This window comes from Neodiprion pinetum, chromosome 1, assembly GCF_021155775.2.
Source record: "Neodiprion pinetum isolate iyNeoPine1 chromosome 1, iyNeoPine1.2, whole genome shotgun sequence".
Classification (NCBI taxonomy): domain Eukaryota; kingdom Metazoa; phylum Arthropoda; class Insecta; order Hymenoptera; family Diprionidae; genus Neodiprion; species Neodiprion pinetum.
Genome location: NC_060232.1, coordinates 40,215,089 through 40,231,388, shown reverse-complemented (window position 1 = coordinate 40,231,388; position 16,300 = coordinate 40,215,089). Strand labels below are relative to the sequence as shown.

At 37.9% G+C, this 16,300-nt stretch overlaps 1 protein-coding gene and 1 long non-coding RNA gene across 11 annotated transcripts in view; one reads left to right on the top strand and one right to left on the bottom strand.

The window, feature by feature from the left end:
* Positions 1 to 16,176, top strand: part of LOC124220499 (SLIT-ROBO Rho GTPase-activating protein 1) — a 42,946-nt gene extending 26,770 nt beyond the window's left edge. For all 10 annotated transcript variants that reach the window (XM_046629481.2, XM_046629491.2, XM_046629507.2 and 7 more), the window contains 12 exons: positions 235 to 418; positions 1,001 to 1,166; positions 2,345 to 2,569; positions 4,985 to 5,113; positions 5,312 to 5,533; positions 5,663 to 5,938; positions 6,075 to 6,670; positions 6,782 to 7,003; positions 7,084 to 7,154; positions 7,352 to 7,532; positions 7,684 to 7,954; positions 12,070 to 16,176. In XM_046629481.2, the coding sequence (XP_046485437.1) occupies positions 235 to 418; positions 1,001 to 1,166; positions 2,345 to 2,569; positions 4,985 to 5,113; positions 5,312 to 5,533; positions 5,663 to 5,938; positions 6,075 to 6,670; positions 6,782 to 7,003; positions 7,084 to 7,154; positions 7,352 to 7,532; positions 7,684 to 7,954; positions 12,070 to 13,215 (3,689 nt within the window). In that variant the 3' untranslated portion in view covers positions 13,216 to 16,176. The remainder of the gene's footprint in view (positions 1 to 234; positions 419 to 1,000; positions 1,167 to 2,344; positions 2,570 to 4,984; positions 5,114 to 5,311; positions 5,534 to 5,662; positions 5,939 to 6,074; positions 6,671 to 6,781; positions 7,004 to 7,083; positions 7,155 to 7,351; positions 7,533 to 7,683; positions 7,955 to 12,069) is intronic.
* Positions 242 to 1,717, bottom strand: LOC124220602 (uncharacterized). Its single transcript, XR_006883629.2, has 2 exons — positions 1,581 to 1,717; positions 242 to 392 (listed from the first exon to the last, which is right to left on the bottom strand). It is a non-coding gene; the product is annotated as an uncharacterized lncRNA (long non-coding RNA).
* Positions 16,177 to 16,300: the final 124 nt, after the last annotated feature.

Here is a 16,300-nt window from a genome sequence, read left to right as displayed (position 1 = left end):
AATAACTGGTTTTTACTGAAAATACCAACATTCAGAGTGGTTTCGATTTTTCTTTACATGTGTATAAAAAATTCTCGAAATATCGAGACACGTGTGTATAAAAAATTATGACCAAGGATTTACGTAATCCAGTTGTAAAAAAAAAAAAGAAAAGGAAAGAAAAAAAAAACGGTTCTCGCCGTGCGTGAATAACATATGATAGCTATAATTAAAGTATTTTGATTATCGTTTCAGATATAAGACTGCAGCTGAACGAGCAGCTGAGATGTCTCGACGTTCGAATGGAGGCCCAGGTCGCCCTGGTTGCCGAACTCCAGGACTTTTTTCGACGGAGAGCCGAGCTCGAACTCGACTACAGCAAATCCCTCGACAAAATGGCTCGAGCTATTCAGCTGAAACACAAAGAACAGAAGCAGAAGTAAGTCTACGAATACTACTATAAAATCGTACAACGGTGCACATAACTATGATATACAAGCTGCAGGGAAGAAGAAACAAAAGTAACGGAGTGTGAAAAATAGCTTTTGATTTGAAAATTTGATTAGTAGACAGTTGAAAGAATGAGTAAACAAATAAATAGATAGTAAGAAAATGGTATCCAAATGTATGGAGAGATAGATAGATATAGGTAGATAATTTATTATGTTCATAGCGATATTGGTCAAGTACCAATTAAAGACAGAAAATTAATACAATTATTACAGTTCGTAAAAAGAAAAAAAAAGAAAAAGAAACAGAAACAGCAAGTAAGCAGACAGAAAAAAAATATAACTTAAAATAGGTGAAATCAGAAAACAAAATACAGAGCAGATGTTAAAGTAGATTACAGTGGAAAGTACAAATAGGAATGAGATGAAAAATATAAAATTAGAGTTAGAGATAACGGATAGAGTTAGTTTAAGAGAAATGAAAAAACACGAGAAAGAGAGAGGAAAAGAGCAAAGGAAATTCGTTAACCGAAGTAATAATTTTAATTCATGTTTTTTTTTTTTGTTTTCAGAAGAGAACAGTGGCCTCTGTTCTCCAGCTTCGCCTGCTGGCAACAGCTAGTCAACGAGACAAAGTCTCTGAGCAGAGATCACGCTGCTCTTTCGGAAGTTTACAGCACCCATCTCGTCGGGAGGCTGAACCAGGTCATGGAGGACGTTCAGCGCATCAATCGCCGCGTGAGTCTCGACTAACCGCACGACCCTTAATACGTTATACCTAGTACTACTCTATCTAGGTATATCTATAGTAGGATAGCTACGACAATGCGAGGCGAAACCTACGGGCCACAGCGTTTATAGACCCAGGGAACGAATTTAGGTAACATCTCACCCTCTTACCGTGAGTTTTATTTAAGGATGTTTTGATGGCAGGACAAGAATATATATCACACGAGGTTCTACTTGAAATCACTGACACTGTAATAATAGTCATCGCTGTGCTTGCGCTATGCGATCGAGTTACTTGTACAATATATTTCTAGTCTATTGTTCGTTGCTGTGTTTCAAAGTTTTTATGGAAAAATATAATTTTATAACTTTGGTTAGAATTTTACGACTGTTTTTGAAAAATTTTTCAATTAACATACATACCGAATGATTCTTTGGTTATTAGCAACGTACAGTAATGCCGAAAATTGAATTGACTATGTATAACTGATGTTATAAGCGAAAGTTTGACGACGACGACGGATTTAATCTTCAGAATGTGTCATTATTACACAGTGCTCGACTGATGATGGTTAATCCTCAGGTCTAAATACCGCGTCGAGTGTGATGCTTGATACACGCCAATTTAGCACGTCTAAATTTTGAAAGAGATGGATGACACGACACGCGTTATATACTGTATACAATAACAAACGGATGTAATCTGAATAAATATTGACGAGGACGATTTGATGGTTGAGAATTTTTTATCGTCACTACGGGTTTAACGATCGGCACGAGTAATTGAAGTATAATAAATTCGAACCGTTGAAATATGGCGTACAAGATTTCGACCCTCTATACAAAAAGAATCCGTAATCCTTTTATTTCTTTTTTTCTTTCGGTATCGTTATTATTAAATGGTGCAGTTCGGTCTTCTTTTTGTAGCCTCTTCACGACATGTGTCTATAACTGCACCAGCGTGTGTAGGTATAATAAGCAAAAAAAAAACGACTGGTATTGATGGCTCGTCGGAAATAAGAAAAATGTAGAGTATGTATAAAAAGAAGGAAAAGAAGCGCGTCTAGCTCGAGTCCGCGATTAAATTGTATAGGTATATATATATATGAGATTTAAATCATCTTGTCATTTAACTCGGGCGTAACGATGATTGACAACAACTTTGAGCTTTTCTTTACGCGTTGCAGTGTCGCGACATCGGGTACGAGACCCATGAAGAGATTCTCCGGGTTCTCCACGAACTTCACACAACGATGAAGACCTATCAGGCCTACCAGGCGGAGTCCAGGCAAGCCGAGACGAAATTACGGGTCGCTGAACAGCAGAGGACTAAACTCGAGGTCGCCATTGCGCCGCCGGAAAAACTTGCCCGCAGCAAGAAGTACAAGCTGATCGAAAAGGAAGTTAACAAGGTGAGAGTTGTGCGTTTGTAAAACTGCCTAGATAATGTATGAGAAAACGTTAATTTCTGATGCAGCAGGAGTTCTCGTGTTATATATGGTGTCGTGTTTGAGACGTTACAGGAAGTCAGAGGGAATAATGCATTATGGGTATTTGGGTTATAAGTTCGTTTCGCCGACGGCAGGATGTCCAAATTAGGTATTTGCGTCATCTGCGTGCCAATTATTATCCCCATTCTCTGTATGTATTACATAAGTACGTGTATATAAAGTGTCTATGTATACATATACCTATTGTATGTCAGAATATATACCCGATGTGGACAACGGCGACGACTCGTTTTTGTTTCCCGGTCGTCGCGACGTCGCGCTTCGTGATTATCGTTCATCTCTACATAATAGTTACTATGTTATATGGACTAAACTAGCGGCCGCGAATATTTTCTAATGATTTTTGCGACGAAACTATTCGACGTAACCACATGCTCTCCCGGACTTTTTGGTAGTTCTCGTCGAGAGCTTGAAAAATCTTGACCGTAACTTTCTTCCATTTGTAAGGGTTTAGTCAGCGTTAGGCGTGTCAATATGTGATCCCGTTTCGCCTTGGCCTACAAATATCTTTATGTCACTGAAATTATTCCCTAGTAGCGTTGCCATAAGTTGAAAAAATTTAAACAGACTTTGCGGGGAGTCTTTATACAGAGTCAATACGCAGAATCTTTCCTCACAGCAACTTATGCAAGATTTCAAATAATGCAAATGTGGAAGTAGACACGTCGTGGCAGCAGTTGCAGCCTGCAGGCAGACTTATCTCAGAACGCTACTGGGGGTTTTTCTAGGTATTTGTAACGAAATATAGCCTAAAACTTGGCCAGACGTTGAAGCTATCCACAGAAAAAAAAAATCAAAGTTGGATCGTTAGTTTTAGAGTTCTAAGCGAACGTACGGACAGACAGACGGAGACACGTTGAGTTTTGTATATACTTAGGGAAGAAGAAATGCAGTTCAGTTCTACCACCTCTGCCACCGTTATGATGATCTTTATAGATATATATCAAACTCTCCATGAATATACTTAGACAAGAAAGGGTATGGAATAGCGCCCGAACTACCCCGTGTCCTATTTTCAAAATTCATCCCATTTTTCTCTTTCATGCTAATTGCTTTCTGTGCATCTGTGCAGCCAACAAAAACATCAACAATAATAATAATTATTATAATAACAACATGGAAGGGTCCCACAGGTAAAAATAATGACGTACACCACGTACGATTAACCTGCAGTCCTGAATACCTCATATTAAATATATAAATTTTCGAAATAGCTATACAATGAGCTCGCGAAGATTTATTTATTTACCTTGTCCGCGTTGTTTTACGTACTTACACATACCTTTGATTTTACACGGTTATTCTTCGTGTCTAAATTTCATGATTTGATTTATATTATCCCTAGAGTTCGACGATGTTTATGCTCGCCTTTGTCAAACAAATATCACTTGTCTGTGTGAGATTCCTGATTATCGGGTACAGTCTCGAGATTAGTTTACAGTTTCACAAAATAAGCATAAAATTTTGTGTACGCAAGTTGTCATGTACGGTGTGTGAATGTAGTGTGTACAGCATAAGAGGCTTCTCCGCTTCTTTGCCAAGGTAGTAATCAGCTAGGCGTGGCATTTATCGATGTCTGGATGGCGCCGTTTGGCGGAGGCATTTGCCTTTTTTTTGCACTTAATTTCAAAGATCATTCGAATGTGTGTGTGTGTGCGTGTGTGCGCGTGTGTGCGTGTGTGTGTGTGTGTGTGTGCGCGCGCGCGCGCGTGTGCGTGTGCGTGTACGTGTACGTGTGTTACGTATTTTCGTTTTACAATTTTTTCTCCTCATCGTTTCTTCTATTTGCCTTAATCCTGAAGACGTATTAAACAGACCTTCATAACAGATTCAAACATCTGTATGTTTTTTGCGGCGCCCACAAACTTACTGCGTGGAAAAATAAAGAAACCAACCGCAACGCCGGCCGCAAAGCTCGATCAGCAAAGCAGATGGCACGCAACCCGATTCTCGAGGAGGAGGAGGAGGAGGAGTATGAGGATAAGGTGGAGATGGAGGTGGAGGTAAACGACGGCGCGTGTGTCGCTGCCCAACGGCTTCCCTGCACACATCAGCTATATCCGATATCACTCGAGCTTTATGCTTATAGACAAAAAAAAAAAAAAGATTGACAAGTCTTACCCTGCTGTCGGAATAAAATCCAAGGAGAGTAGAAAATAATTAAATTAGAAGGAAACAAACGTTCATTCGTTTATCACGATGTTTAATATTCGAATTAAGAGAAAAAAAAAACACCCACCCTCCTTGATTGACAACATGTATAAACCGAATTTTAGTTACCGTCATAACGGATTTCGTTGCATTATGTGATTTCAGAGAAAGGCCAAGCATACCGAATCTAAACTGAAAGCTCTGAAGGCGCGGAACGAATACATCCTTTGCCTCGAGGCCTCGAATACGACGATACACAAGTATTTCGTCGATGACTTGTCCGATCTCATTGACGTAAGTCCCAAACTCGGTACCATTTAATGAATAATCGCATTATTTATTAAATCCGGTCAGGTAAAGAAGTTTACCTGACCGGAATTTTCGATTAATTTCATCTTCAATAATAATAATAATATATTTTGAATGTAATAGTCAAACTCACCTGACCCTATTTAAAACATCAACAACAATCATTGTTTTGTTGTTGAACAGTGCATGGATTTTGGCTTCCACAATTGTGTTGCAAGAGCTCTTCTAATGCACTGCAGTGCAGAGGAGGGTAGGCAAAGATCACTGCAGCAGGGTGCTGAACAGTTGGCTGCATGTGTTGGGTCGCTTGATTCGAGGGCAGACAAACAACGGTTTCTCGAATCCCATCACGTGGCTTTCATGATTCCAAAGAAGTTTGAATTCCAGGGTCAACGTGGCGATGAGGTAGAATAATGAATTATGTATTTTGTTCTTTCTCTCTGTTTCCTATTTTGAATGATGTGAATTCTGGCTTAAGCCGCATTAACGATTATATTTGCAACCAGAAATAGGAGATGTATATTTATTAATTAGGTGCCTGAGCCGGAACTGCAGAAAGTTCTTCACACGGAGATGGAGCAGAGGCTCACGCAATTGCAGCAGCGCGTTACATCACTGCGCACAGAGTCTGAAGAAGTTTGGAAAACTCTTGAGACCGCAGAGGCCAGTCTGCTCGAGATGCTCACTGCAAAAGACTACGATTGCTCCAGGTACTTTGGTGAAAACGCTGTCCCAACTTCCAGGCCACCTGAGACTCTTCAAATAAAACTCAGAGCCGACAGACAGGAGACTGAGGAGTTTTACCTAACGGTAAAATTTGGTTGTTTTCATTTTTCAACATCTTATCAATACTGTGTGTTTCAGAAATTGATTCTGGTAATATGTATTTTTCTGAACTATAAAATGACGATCATGTTCATCGTGCCTCGTTTTCATTGCTGTTCAGAAATTCCGCGAATACCTTCTGGGAACCTCGAGGATAGCACGACTTGATGCCAAGCAAGAATACATTCGCCAAACACTGCTCGACGGATCAGCATCCAGTCCAAATCCGTCAATAACGGCGAATAAGCAAAAGCAAGCTAGACGAAAGCGAATCGGTCGCTTGCAGATGAACGGTCAGCCAAAATTGTTTGGTGGTTCACTAGAAGAATACTTGGAGAGCACAAACCAGGAGATACCGTTAATTGTGAAAAGTTGTGTCAGGGTGATAAACCTTTTTGGACTCCATCATCAGGGTATATTCAGGGTGTCGGGATCACAGGTGGAGATAAACAACTTCAGGGAGTGTTTCGAGAGAGGCGAGGATCCCCTTGCAGACGTAACTGACGCGTCGGACATCAACAGTGTTGCTGGGGTTCTTAAACTATATCTTAGGGAGCTCAGAGAACCACTTTTTCCTATCATCTACTTTGAGCATCTGATGGAACTTGCCCAGCTTGAATCCAAGCAGGAATTTGTACTGAAGATGAAGGAGCTCATCTCCAGCTTACCTCGACCTGTTGTCATTGTAATGCGATATCTCTTTGCATTTCTCAATCAGTGAGTCCTTATTTGTTAATACAAGCCTTTGGTTTTTATGTTCCGAACATAAATGATAAAATTGACGCATTTTTTGCTCCTCCGTTAAACTGAACATTAAAAATCTTTCAGCCTCTCAGAATTCTCTGATGAGAATATGATGGACCCTTATAACTTGGCAATTTGCTTCGGACCAACGTTGGTCCCAGTGCCTGAAGACAAGGATCAGGTCCAGTACCAGAATCAAGTAAACGATCTAATAAAGAACATCATAACATTCTGCGAAGAAATATTCCCTGATGACATTGGAGGAATTCAGTATGAGAAGTACATCAGCAGAGAGCCCGATGATGTGTAAGAAAAAATATATTGCGCACAAGTAACGTAAGTAAACTACATGCAGCAGAAGACACAATATATATTCTGCTTTTTAGGGAGGTAGGCGACTCGCCAACAGACCAAGTTCAGGAAGATATGGATTCTGAAGTGTATCCGTCGGAAGATGGTAAGTTCTAACAGTGCTTAGGAATCAATTTGTACTTCGATACAAAAACGATTCTGTTTCAATTGGTGACATTTTTGAGGCATAAAGTTTCCGGAGACGGTTCTCCTGAACGGAAAGTTTATTCTAAATTTAAAATTAAAATAGAAACTCAATCATACTGGACGTCCACGGTACATCTTCTTTCTTTTCGTGTGCAGAATCAGAAAATCTGGAAGCCACCGCGCAGTTTGACTTTAACGCTCGGTCTGCAAGGGAATTGAGTTTCAAAAAGGGTGACACACTGACGCTGTATGCACAGGTTAGCAATGACTGGTGGCGTGGCGCTCTGGCAGGTCGTGAAGGACTAATACCTGACAAATACGTAATGCTCAAGATAAAGTGAGTAGAAGACTTAAATCTATCACGTCGTAATTTTGATACACACCGTGACGAAAAGGAAGTTTAATCTAATGAAAAAACTATTTCTGCATTTTATGCCCTTCGTTTTTTCTTGCTTCACCCCAAATGCAATCCTCGCGTCTTTTTGAAGGGATGAGGACAAGGACCGGGATAAGGAACTCCTCAAGTCTTCCAGCGAAGAATCGATGCGAAGACGAGCATCCAGCTCTGCAGACAGTGCACTTTCCAGTGGAAATTCACCACTTTTAGGCTCTAGCTCAACTGGAATAGGATCAATATGCACAGCCAACACCAATGGCACCAATACTCAGCAGCAGCTGCTGCAGCAACAGGAAGCAAACGCTCTGGTACCAGGAATTGCTGTTTGTGTGACGAGCTCGCAACCCATCATTAGCCGAGAGGTATTGGAAACCACCGTATAGCAAATAACGAGCCCTTTTTCATACCTGTCACTAAACGATAATTTGCGAAGTTTCCTGTTTTATTACTGTTGTTGTTTTTGTTGTTGTTTTTGTTGTTTTTATTCATACTGTTGGTTGTTTTTGTGTCAGGGCGTCGTATCGTGCTTACGCAAGTCGAATACTCGTTCGTCATGTGCTTCAATTTTTGTCGGCGTTTTGCATAAGTTTTCAACAATTCGCTTGACTATACTCACGTTTATGTATTTGAGTATACAGAAAGTGTATGTTTCAACTGCCATAACAAATTTTACCATATATTTTATTTCGAGAGTTTATTAACTCAAGACTAAATGACATAAGCAAATGACAGTCCAAAAAGCGGTAGAGACATTGCATAACATGAAATGTGTTTCGAGGAGTGCATGAACGCTTTAAAGTATATCTGAATGATCGGTTTAAAGTATATCGTATAATGTATATCAACTTTCACAATTAACGTGTGCAGTTGGAACTGTTGCTTGCTATACACACTTTTTGCACCTAGCACCTGCCAACTCATGCCCTGCCTAGTTTGATCGCAACCAATTTATGAATTCAATGTTCTTCACAGCTTGCTTTAAACTTTTTAATAGTTCATATATATTGAGGTGTGCACAACAAACTATACAATTATACAACTTGTACGATACATAATACATGTTGTAGCCACGAAAAGACTGACTAAATTGAAGTTAGAGCCCACCTCGAGATCTCCAATGATCTGCATACGGAAAATTTTGGGCGGGAAGGGGGGGGGGGGGGGGTTTCGCATTTTAATCTATATACGTGTTGTAACTATTTTATTACAGTTATAATCGGGATTTTAATCCGGAGATGAAATACGAATACTTTTACCTTAATATTATTAAAAATATAATCCCTTTGATTAAAGATAAATAAATACAAGTAATTGCTTTAACGTGAGAAGAAGAAAAAATTTGAGTGGTGTGGGATAGGAGGAAAAGAGAGATGAGAAGAGAGGAAAAGCGGGATCATTGAGTAAAAAGTAAATTGCTCAAATTCCATACATAGATTTAGAGTTGTAGTAGTACACTTGGACTTGTACAATAATGACTTTTGTAAATAAAATATAAATACAAAATACACACATTTGTTGATGCATGTGCCTTCATCTCTTGTCTTCTTGTGCTGCCTCAACTATTATAGTAGCATAAACACGAGTATTTCTTTCTGTGACTGTTTTCAGTGGTGTTCTATCACATTCTGCTAGATATGTTGACTGTAAATTGTAATGTAATGTAATATTGCTCTTAAGTGTGTCTGTCGTGAAGTATGACACTGTAGTACACAGATATCTGCAATCACATATTGCTGTCATATTACATATCATAATCGTTTTGTTCTAAAAATTCACTATTGAGAATTAATCGTTATAATTTCTGGGTTGGTTGTTGTTTTTACAGATTTACGTTTAATTTTTCGGAAGTGTTTCTCCTCGTGCGGCTGTTTGTTTTTTTTATCTTGTCGTGATGATATTGCTATATTAACACATTAGAAAAAAACATTTTAATGAAAACAAATACAAAAAAAAAACCTACTGCTGGCGCAACCTTCGTCGTGATTGTAATACGTTTTTGAAAAATTCAAAAGATTGCTTATTTAAAATTTAAATATAAATTAAAAAAAACAACTACGAAATAATAATACAAACAAAATAAGAAATAACGAAATATCGAAAATCAGAAACTGTGCTGGTTGTCACGTCCCGTGTGCTGCTGCAGCTACTGTCGTGTTTGTGTTTGATTTTACATTGGAGGAGTGTTGATTTGACAGTTCGGTTGGTTTGTGAATCCCATAGAGTCCCGTAGAACAATCTCAGTCTGTTGTTGACAAGGCCAATGGAAACCACGCCGATTGAGGAAGACAGACCTCTTCTATTAGGCGATGGGAATTCTTAAAGATTAGGTGAGTAATATGACGAACATCAAAAACTCCCTCGTTCGATTGTTTACATTTTCCCATCCTCGCACAACGCGACTAACTACATTTCCGTGTTGCCAAATATACATATACGAGATCTCAAAAAAAAAGAAGTACAAAGCAGTATTATATTCTTTTATCTCTCATACAAGCGATGACAAGTAAAAAAGTGGGGCATCTAAATAATGGCACGAGTTCTTTTTTCTCCAAAACGCAGATCTATGTACACGTGAGAGTTAAATTCGCCTGTACAAAATCATGACAGACTGCTTAAATAAATTCATCCTAACAAAATCCACAATCGGTTAATAAACATTCGCGTAAACAACATGAATCCCGTCGCCGTACCTCGTTAGAAATGACGATTATGCAGTGATCGTGCAATGCGATTATATTATTATTATTTTTTTTTTATTACTCATAATTACACGTTCATGCAATACATTTATTGGCAGCAGTAATTTTGGAGTTGCTAAGTAATGTTAATTTTTCGCTATTAATCTGTGTAGTAAAATCATATTGGTGCATGAATTTGGTACACGTATACTACTTTGATATTAGGTCAGTAACGTGCAGCTGGTACCTCTCAGTAGTTGCAAAAAGTACTCACGGTATATATTCTCAAGTTTAATCAACAGTAATAAGTCGGCCTGACCGAAAATCCTGATAAGACATTGAAGGATGTTGTGCAATTTGAATGAAAAACATCGGAGAATACGATAGCTCTATATCTTTTTTTATTGTATCTTTATTTCTATGCTATATCCTTTGATGTCTAATCCAAATTTCTATCATTGTAATCGATGCACGGGTTAATGTATCGTGACTGCTTTTTGGCAGTTAAAACTCTATTCCATGCTAAAATAAGGATAAATTTCCTTGGCCAGTTTCTACGGATCTACTATACATGTTCGGCAGTAGTATTGTTGGTCTCCATTGTGAAGTTATTAGTTTGTAATTACATGTTGTATAGTTAATGGTTGATTGGGAGATAAATCCTATGCCTGATCCCAATCGTGGATACACTATACAAAGATGCTCCTATTAGAATGGATTTAATTCTACACCTTACGATTAGATACATTCAATATCTTTTTGGAAAATAAGAGCTAACACAACCTTGAGAATACGCATAGTGACCGTAATAACATATTTGGAGCAAATAAACTACTCTGACAACAGCTCATAATTAATCGGCTACCTGCTCAATCTAAAAGAAACAAAATATTCCATTCACATTATATGTATAAAGACTACATATGTATATGGAAAAGAGTTTAACTACTGTATAAGTTGAACTCGATTTGAAAATAACTGGTTAATTGATACTGAAAACAGTACAAAGATTTCAATTCTAGCAATGTATACGACACGTGTCAGTAGCCGAATTGCGTGCGAATTGGACAGTTGTTGGAAATATGTTGGAGAAAATTAACAAGTCCAATTAAGAATTGAATAATGGACACTTTTTTTTTATTATACTATTATTAACAAACTAATTACCGTTCTCCTGCTGGATCATTCTTTTTCTTATTCACGTTTCTCTTTTCGTATATCTAATCTGATTTGGTCTAGGGATGTACACGTGCTGTGCCATCAGTACGTTATGTACGTTGTAAATTTGGTTTCTAACTTTGTTACCTGCCTTTCTTTCGGGGTTCTTCCCATCGCAAATAAAATCTACTGAACTATATTTTTCTTTCAGTGCACTCTATACAACATAAATACAAATCCATGCTATCACTCAGTCCAAAACTAGTCACTCACTCATGAACATACCTACACATCAAAGGTACAAACAAGTTTATAGTTGTGATTTCGACCAAGGTGGCTGGACCAGTCCGAAGAAAATCCTCCAAAGTAACTCTTACGATTAGATTAAGTGTGTAACACGTACACGTCAAGCTTTCTTCGTCACGGGTACGAGCAAATACTAGAATTAAAGAATCATCTTCAAATAATAACTATTTCAATGTTTGAAGAATTGACGAGCAGATAGCAAACAGTCAATGGTTACGGCACAGGCATTTTTGACAAAGAAAGTTTCACTTACACCTACTATTTCTGCACATACATGTACCTCTTTTAAAAACGGATCCTGGCACTTAATCTAAAAGTTAACGTCACTCCGACAGGACTCAGAGACGCCTACGAAGTCCATTTTGGAGCCAAGGACCAATGACGATGTAGACTGTATTGCGCTGCCTTCTGACCACTCGATAGAGCTCATTCGACTCACGCCATCAGAGATCTACAACCCAGAAGATCAGTCTGATCCTGTAACGGTAATAGGAGACGATTCCCAGAATCAACAGCTGCAAAATCACAACCCCCATCTCAGATCAGGACACCGTCACCACACACCTGCCGATGAATTGGAAGTGGCAAAACGAGGGGGAGCAAGAAGGCAGCACTGGAAGTCACAGAGTATGAGTGGTGATGTGACAAGTCCCAGTCAGTTGCCACTGCAGGCGAACGTCACAGACGACGAAGACCAGGATGAAGACAGGGAGAGGACCACCTTCTCTGCGAATCGTGAACTCTGGCAGAGACGTGCAACTTCCCAAACCCATCTCAGTTCTGGCCTTCCAATTTCAGGCATCAAGTCCTTCCGGTCCTCCCAGCAAGAGTTCCGTGAAATGAGACAGAAACACACACCGGATCTCGTAATGGACCTTCCACTATCGGCTCAGGACGCTGACAACAAATCTGCGTCTTCCAGCAGCCTGAGTAGTTCGGACGACGAATCAGCGCCCCGTGTTCTTACCCCTCCTCCTCAAACCTCACGTACAGAAGCTGCAACTTCCCCGAATGGAGGCCCTGAGTCGCCGGACATGAGTACAGCTGCAGAGAGATTCGCCAAACAGAACCAGTGTACGTTGAAAAAAAACACTAAAAGCAGTGCCGCAACATCTGCATCTGAATTGGGAAGCACGAAGCCTAAGGATCGAGAGACTGAGGATTGTGTAAACTCAGGGGGACAGGACCCGGCAGAGAATCAGGGAATCGTTAGGTCGGCTAGTTCGACTCAAGTCGCTGTGGGAGACGTTCCAACGCCACTTCGCTCCCCGTTGCCACCACGATCGACTCCAATAATCGCAGCCAAATTTGCTGAAATGCATCTAACAGGAGGAAGTCAGGTGTCGTCGTTCAAGCCACAAGTTAAAGTGAAACCGACAATACTGAGGAAGCCGGTATTACCATTTCCTCATCCTCATATGAGCCCGGAACTTGCTAGAAAGATTGAAAAGCAGGCACAAAACACCGAACAGGCTAATTGATTTATACAAGTCGTTACGGCCTGGGTTGTCCGCTTCCGTCCGCGATCCCGTCTTCCCGTACCCCAATTTTACATTTTTTTTTCTTTCTTGATTTTTGTCGTCCTTGATTCCTGTTTGAAACCTTTTAAGAACTAATACTTATAGTTAGGTATTTTACTCTCCCTCCGTTGAACGTATTATTTTTTACCAAATGACTCGCTGTTAGACGTTCTAGTCATTAAACTCGAGTAGAAAAAGGAGTGAAAGATAGAAGCGCGAACGGTATACCGTACGTTGAGGATGCATCGAAGTACATTATACAATAAATATTTAGAATTAATAACGAGTTACGATAATTACAGTAGGTTTTAGTACTGTTATATTATTATGCATAATATGCGAACTTATATTAATATGTAGTAACGTTATTAATACGTTATTGAAACGAATTTGCATTTCAGATGTAAGATTTATTTTATCGCAAATTCGTTAAATTACTTTTAGTATACGCTGAGTGGTTAATAATTGGCTGGCATTGTAATGAAGGGCAATAGTTTATACTATTCAAGTAGATGCTGCGGTACTTGTAATCAAGAGAAAAACTCACGTGGCATAAATGTTTCAATTATAATTATTCCCAGACGAAATTCTTCAAGGTGACTATCTATACGAACTATTTTTCTAAAGAACCAGTGCATCAAATTGTGATATATTCAGATAAAAAACACTATTATAATTTGTCATGTGAAGTTCCAAATTATTGTGCCCGTCAATACCAAGTTGGCCAATTAGTATAGGATCATGAAAAATTTTCAAGTAAATCGTCTTCAAGTCGAGAAGAGAAAAATAATACCTACATCAGATGTGTAAATTACAAAATTGACTCGAGTTTTTTATTCTAGTTATGCACAACTACGGGAGAATTTTTGACACCTCCTAAAATGTGCTATGAAATCTATGGATATTATTATATCATATTCTCAGTTGAGACGCGTTTGATGTTCCTTAATTTCTTGGATAGAGGAGTAGATAATTACCCTCGCGTTCGTATTTTAACAATAAGTAAAAAGTTTTATCAATGTCGTGATAAGATCTCAATCGATACAGGGACACAAAAAACGGATCAAGAGTCTTCACGGCTCCATTTGGTGGTAAATCATACAGAGTCTCGTTAAACTACCACATGACGGTCACAAATTACTTAATCTTTCTTACCTTGGATGAAAAAAAAAGAATTGAAACAATTTTACTCAAATTTTTGCGCACTGCTGCAATTACCGTAATAAAATTTTCCGCTTTAATTGTACAATTTTATTAAAAATTGAAATTGTATGTATATTTTGTATGTTTTATAAATGAGAGATTGAAATTCAAATTCAGTACTCAATATTTCTATTCCGTACGGAAAATGCCACGTGTGACTGTGATGCGGCGTTTTACTGAAATTCTGTGTAATAAGTCAGCCTCTAGGCTAAAAACAATAAGGATAAAGAGATTAAGCGTATCACGCACAAATATTATACTTACAATTAGTATAATAGTCCCTAGGAATAATACATGCTAGATAGAAGTAGATAAGTATTTGTATACGTAATTGCTGCAATGTTCGATGCGGAGTAATACGTTCGATATGTGGAAATGTAGCATTGAAAAATTCGACGATTATAATGCCGGTTATAGTCTAGGGGGAAATTACAGTGAAATGTCAGAGCACTCATTCAATTCGTCCCTGTGATAACGTAATACATAGACAGTCACGTCATCGAAATATAATATATACAATAATTCGCTGATCTAGAGTTTCAAAATTGCAATAACATTTTTCTGCCTACGAAAATGTATACTCATAAATTTTACTAAAAATTCTTCAGACATTTATCATGCTTCTCGAGTACTAAGAATGCCACACAATATACTCCGTATACCGTACACTATAAACTATTAGTTAATTGTATAACAATAGTGGGCGTCGCGATATTGGCGTACTGTCATTAAACGAATCATTATTATTATATTGTCTTACAACAGCTACATTATACTATAATCATACCGCCCTCTGATAAACAACGTAATAACATTAATAATCCTTAATAACACAAATCACAGTACCTATACTCGTATCGTATACAGCGTAATCGCCTACACTTGTAAGTATATTCACGAAAAGTGTATTAGTTAATTCATTGACTAATTAATTACTCAATAATTATTGATTATTCAGTCAAGCAATTGAATAAGGTTCAACTAATTACTAGTTGTGTCTAAATTAACAATAGCTACATTAATAATTAATGATAATTATAACTTGCATACGAAAATACGTTACATGTATTATTATTAATACTATTACAGTTTTTAAATTGAATAATTATTATTAATTGTATAAATATTGTCGTGGGTGCAAGAACTGATGACCAATCCTGGTTGAAAACATACCAAAGTCAGACCCGCTCATTCTCACTCATTCACAGCCCTTATACCCTTCCTACTTTTCATCCCTTCGTCAAGATCATTACCAAAACCAATAAAGACTCGATGTGTTATAGGCTGGTTTATCGGTTCTGCGAAAAGTCTTTATAATATTCATATTTTAATAATTCATAAATTTTGATTAATAATTATCGTCTCTGTATAGTCATTTTTCTACACACCTTGAATTGTTTTAATTGTGATTAAAACTACATACGCATATAATATAAACCGCATTGATTTTAAGTAAATTAATTTTATCATCATGATCCAGTTACTATAATTATTATACATCGTGTTGATGATTTTAAGAAAGTGAGAAAACCTAATCTATATTTATATATGTTATTATGCACCATATTCGTACATACTTGTATCCCTACGATTATCATAAGCCTCGTCAACTATAGTTATAATAATAACAACAATACTATGGATAGTGGTAATAACAAAGCCAGAAATAATTATAATAAACAAACGTACGCAGACTATATGGATTACTCAACCAGAGAAGTAGTGAGTTGTATTTTGATTTTCACACTTGCCAGCTGTATACGAAAAGCATTAGTAGATTTTAAAAATTGTCGAAAGACATTTTTTTTTTTTTTTCTCAAAGAATTATCATTTCATTCGTGTC